This window comes from Periophthalmus magnuspinnatus, chromosome 5 (assembly GCF_009829125.3).
Source record: "Periophthalmus magnuspinnatus isolate fPerMag1 chromosome 5, fPerMag1.2.pri, whole genome shotgun sequence".
Taxonomy (NCBI): Eukaryota; Metazoa; Chordata; class Actinopteri; order Gobiiformes; family Gobiidae; genus Periophthalmus; species Periophthalmus magnuspinnatus.
In genome coordinates, this window is record NC_047130.1 from 29,628,801 (window position 1) to 29,634,527 (window position 5,727).

The 5,727-nt window shown below is 44.1% G+C and overlaps 1 protein-coding gene across 1 annotated transcript; it reads left to right on the forward strand.

The window, feature by feature from the left end:
• The first annotated feature begins 3,716 nt into the window (after positions 1 to 3,716).
• Positions 3,717 to 5,486, forward strand: LOC117371605 (piggyBac transposable element-derived protein 2-like). Its single transcript, XM_033967305.1, has one exon. It carries the CDS (start codon positions 3,717 to 3,719, stop codon positions 5,484 to 5,486), a length of 1,770 nt encoding a protein of 589 aa, XP_033823196.1.
• The last annotated feature ends 241 nt before the right edge of the window (positions 5,487 to 5,727 follow it).

Consider the following 5,727-nt stretch of genomic DNA (forward strand, 5'->3'; position numbering starts at 1 on the left):
ACCAGCCACATCCCTGGACAGGCGGGATACAAACCACTAACCCTCCAGTTCCCAGGCGCTTGCTTTCAACTGAAACTTTCCAACAGACTTTCCACACGTGTCTTATGAAGTGAAGAGTTTGACTTTTTTCCGTCTGATCGTTCTAAACACGCTCAGGGTGATGTCTGCTGGAGAAGGTTGTAAACATTTTTTCTTGCTGGGTTTTAAATACATTTTCTGTGTTTTCACCTGGGGCAAATGTAAAAACTTGTTGCGCAGAAGATAAAGTGAAATTTTCTATGTGTTTGAGATGAAACAGGCGATATAAGCCCCACCCTCCGAGCAGCGTGATCCTCCGCTTCACATGTACGTCAGACTCAGATGGGACAGATCAACAAACGCCTCAACAACCAGTGATTTAAATGTTCAACCTAAAGACACACTATGTAACTTTAATGGCGTAGGGTTCACTATGCGTCTCTATGGTGGCCTTTAGTGCTGGACGATACAGAAAAAAAATCATACATCGCGATATGGATTATTTTATATTATGATAACGAAGTTTGTTTTCAGTTATGGTCTAAAAAGTTTGACAAAAATTTCATTGCATATTTTTCTCCAACTTTATTTTGAACTGACGTTTAACTGAAATGTCACAAATGAGAAACAGACATTTTAGTGCAATGATAAAAATCTGTCAGATGAAAACAGCTGTGGCGGAGGGAAAGTACAAGTGCAGTACAGGTGTAGTACAGGTGTAGTACAGGGACAGTACAGGTGCAGTACAGGGACAGTACAGGTGCAGTACAAGTACAGTACAGGGACAGTACAGGGGCAGTACAGGTGCAGTACAGGTGCAGTACAGGTGCAGTACAAGTACAGTACAGGGACAGTACAGGTGCAGTACAGGGACAGTACAGGTGCGGTACAGGGACAGTACAGGTGCAGTACAGGGACAGAACAGGTGCAGTATAGGGATAGTACACGTGCAGTACAGGGATAGTACAGGTGCAGTACAGGGACAGTACAGGGACAGTACAGGTGCAGTACAGGGGCAGTACAGGTGCAGTACAGGTGCAGTACAGGGATAGTACAGGTGCAGAACAGGTGCAGTACAGGTGCAGTACAGGTGCAGTACAGGTGCAGTACTTACCAACGGCTCGCTGTAGACGGTGACCAAAGACTTGTAGCTGTTCCCACTCATTCAGTTTCGTTGCAGAGATGGATCAAGGAGTTGACGGGGTCTCTAAAGTCGTCCTTCTCAACTACAACCACAGGAGCTTTTACAAATGTACCATGAGAGGCACATGTGATTTATTTGTGACTACTTTATCTTCGGCGAGCTATAGTTTTTCTTTTTGCAACTTGCCCCTGCAGTTCTACAACTTGATTTAGCTCAGATTTTTTGTCTTCTTTTTCGTGGACCTTCTTTAGGCAATCGAAGATGTTTGTTGCGTTGGCGTCGGCCGTTGGCGTCTCGTAGCACAGTTTGCATATGTCCGTCTTCTGCTCCGTGTCGGACCTCTTGAACCCAAAATGTAACCAAATCACAGACGTACCCTCTGTTTTCGGTAAAAGTACTTCTTCTTTTTGGGCTTCCTGTGTAGCTGTCTCTGTCTGTTGTGACTCCGGGCATGAAGCTTCAGCCTTTGCGCGTCCATCGTTCAGCGCTTATGAGTTAAGTAACGTAAAGCAAAGAAGAATCAAAGAACGTAAAGCAGCGTCTTCATTATTTTCACTTATATAAACTTAGAGTATACATAGTGAAAAGACAACACTAATACAATAATCACAGGCTTTTTAATGATGTATTTGCTGTAATTATTGATAAAATGAGGTTAGAAACGATGGAAACGATAGAGGAGAAATGGCACGATAGACACTTTTCTATGTATCGTCATATCGCTCAGCACTAATGGTATCTATTTTTTATCCCCACGAAAACAAACGAGCACAAGACAAGGCCAAATTACAGGTCACATCTATGAAAAGGTGAGCGAGAACGCATATTTAAAGCTGTATTTTTGGGCGATAAAGACATCTGCAATGCAATAAAGATGAGTTTACGTCACACTGCGGAGCATTCCAGTCACGCGACGACATCTCCATCTACGGACACAAACCGTTGCTCGGTGCACCTTTAAACCGGAGTTCAACCGGCGGACATGGAGGAAGAGCCGGGCCTCGATTTGCACCACTCCGCCCACACACTCCGTCGCTCCAATTGAGACGTTCATCCCTGTGCGTGATCAAGCTCAGCGCGCGAACTCCCGTGCTGTCAAGTGTGGCGTGGATGCATCCCCCTGACAGCTCTCTCCGTGTACTTCACCGTCAAACCCCCACCCCCTCCCCCCGTCACCTCCCTCCACCCCTTTCCCCCCCCATCAGCATCACAGCACCAACAGCCCTCCATTTCACACCACGCGGGTCAGGGATTATGTATGTGCGCCGGTAGCTGAGAGGAGGAACTCAAGCGTGTACGGGAGATGGGGAGAAGCTGTCCAACGCCTCAGCCATCGGTGTGCTCAGGGCTGTAGGGCTGCAGCGCGCGCCGACTTCATGTCCCCTACCTCACCTTGTAGCCAACGCAGGGCCGTATCAGCTTCCATCAAGTGTGTCCTCTTCCACAGGGGTCAGTGTGTGTGGTGCCTGTTCAATATTTATCTCAGGTTGTGTGTGTGTGTGTGAGAGACTTGTGGATTAATGCACGCTTCAAATAGAATAGCACAACATGTCAGATTTCTGCAGCCTCGGTTACCCCCCAGTGACCACAGGAAGAAGAAGAAGAAGAAGAGCAAGATGTATTCAAACACAGACATGGTAAATCACACAATAAATAATGCTGCGTGTGGTGAGTTTGTCTGTGTGTCTGGAAAATGTGAAGTTTGGAAGCTGAACATGTTTTGGTTTGTTTTGTGTGTATTTAAAGGATGTGCGGCTGGTGTAGGGAGTCAGTTGTTTCTGTCTGGTGCATTAGAAATGGTTTGGTTTAAAAAAAAAAAAAAAGCAAGTGCAACTCTTCAGCTGTTCTTTTAAATCAGTGTTTCTTAATCAGAGTGCGCTTACCAGAGGGCACTTGGAGCAGTTTCAGGTTTTAAAGATAGTTCAATTTAATATTTGAATTAAAAAGTAATTTGTAATAAATGTTAAAACTTTAAGGGCCTCATGTAATTAATTCTAAATTTTAACCCCGTAGCACCCTCTGTTGCAAATATGCAACATATATTTCAAAGGTCATGGCAAAAAAGTAGGAGTCTTTTTTTTAAATGTATTAACTAATTCATGTACCCAAGAACCCAAAGAAGCAAATACGCTACATTGAGTGCTGCCAACTAGTGGTCTGTGGTGTCACCATCAAATCCAAGATGTCTGCCGGCATGTGAGCCACATGCTCTCTGGCTTCTCAAGTTCAGACACCAAACTGTCCAATGTCAAGGTAAGAAATCAATTTGAAGTTTATCAATTTAGGCAGAGGAATACCTACAGACTTAAGACATGTCATAGTCTTCCAGTTTTATATTTGTGCATTTTGATAGGTTCTGCCGTTTTGATTACGTTGCAAATATGCAACACTGGGTTCCTAGGTCTGTGTTAGTATATCATCTGCACATTTTGTTCATTAGATAAATGGACTATAATTGACTTGTGTTGATGTCATAAATTATCAATGTCCTTTTTCATTGCATCAAGGTGCTAAATAACTATTAATTCTACATTTTTAATTTTTCTCAGGCGAGATGGCAAAAAGGTACAATGTTGAAGATGTCCTGGCAATGCTGGACAACGGTAATGAGAGTGAAAAAGAGGAACTTGCATCCGATAGTGATGATGATGAGGATTACCAACCAGGCCCAGGGGAGCCTTCAAGTGATGATGCTACAGACACTGACAGTGAGAGCCATGCTTGTGACACTGAAGACACCACATCACCCGCCGATTTACCACCAGTGAAACACAAGAAACTGCCTCCAGCTACTGAAAGACAGGGCCAATACACCTGGAAGAAAGTTGACTATGAGCCCCCTGAATCTGGATTTACTGGTGAACAACCTGAGGTTCCATTGGATGTTGGAAGCCCACTGGAATATTTCAAAACACTCATTGATGATGATATGCTTGAATTACTGGCTAGTAAGACAAATACATATGCTGTACAGAAGAGTGGGAGGGAACTAAACACAAACAAAAAGGAACTTGAGCAGGTTATTGGAATGTTTCTCAAAATGGGCCTGGCTCCAATGGCTGGCACAAGGATGTTTTGGGAAACAGATACAAGGTATCCCCAGGTTGCCGACATTATGAGCAGGAACAGATTTCAAAACATCATTGCACATCTTCACTTTGTCGATAACATGGTAGTGACTGAGGAAGACAAGACAGACAAACTCTGGAAGATCAGGCCTTGGCTCACTATGTTTCGCAACAATTGCCTGAAACTTGTACCTGAGGAGTACAATTCCATTGATGAGCAGATGGTGCCATTCAAGGGAAAGTACAGTGGTGTGAAGCAATATATGCACAGCAAACCACACAAATGGGGCTTCAAAATCTGGTGTAGATGTGGCATTTCAGGACTGTTGTATGATTTTGAAATCTATCAGGGAAGTGGTGTCAAGGAGGCTGGTGTTGGCCTTGGTATGTCGGGAGATGTTGTAAGTCGCCTTTGCTCCACACTTCCAGATGAGAAGAACTACAAAGTCACTGCAGACAATTTCTTCACCAGCATGCCGTTGATTGTCAAACTGAAAGAGCGAGGCATTCTGTACCTTGGAACAGCACGTACCAATAGGCTGAAGAACTGTAGACTGAAAGATGAGAAAGATCTCAAAAAGGAGGGAAGAGGAAGCTTTGACTACAGAGTGGAAACTACACATGGTGTGAGCGCTGTGAAATGGTACGATAATCGTGCTGTGCTGCTAGTCTCATCCTACCTTGGTCCAGAACCAACAGACAGTGTCAGACGCTGGGATAAAGCAAAGAAGGACTTCACTCTTGTCACCAGACCAAACGTGGTGAAGGTGTACAATAGTCTCATGGGGGGTGTTGACTTCCTAGACTGCCTCATTTCGAAGTACAGGTACCCGATGAAGGCCAGACGATGGTACATCTACCTCTTCTGGCACACAGTCACTACTGCACTTGTTCAAGCATGGTTGCTCTATCGTAGACACTGCAGTGCCCTGGCAATGCCCAAGAAGGACATCATGAAACACCGCAACTTCCAGGCTGCTCTAGCTACTGCTCTGATAATGACAAATGTGCTGGTGGCACAAAGAGGAAGGCCAACTGGAGAAGTCGCCACAGTCTACTCTCCGAGGGCATCCAGAGTAGATCAACCAGATGATGTTCGCCATGACAATGTTGGACACTTGCCAGTAAAAGTCGGCAACCGTGGCAGATGCAAAGTGTGCAAAAATGGTTTCACTGACACGTCATGTGTCAAGTGCAACGTTCGCCTGTGCTTCAATGAGAAGCGCAATTGCTTCATGGCTTACCATGTTAAGTAATGTTCTGCCTGATCTGTTTGCAGTTTGTATTCAGTAATTCAGTTTCAATAAAGTTACTATAGCCTTATTGTTTTTTGTTTTTTTTTTGTTAGAAGTAGTTACTATACTTACGTCAAAATGCCGCCTGAAAAGCCCAATGTTGCAAATGTGCTACATCATCAAATTTGGTCAATGAATGCTGCTTATCAAAAATATTGACAAATTTTGTTCTTACCCATCCCCATTGACTAAAATTTAGCAT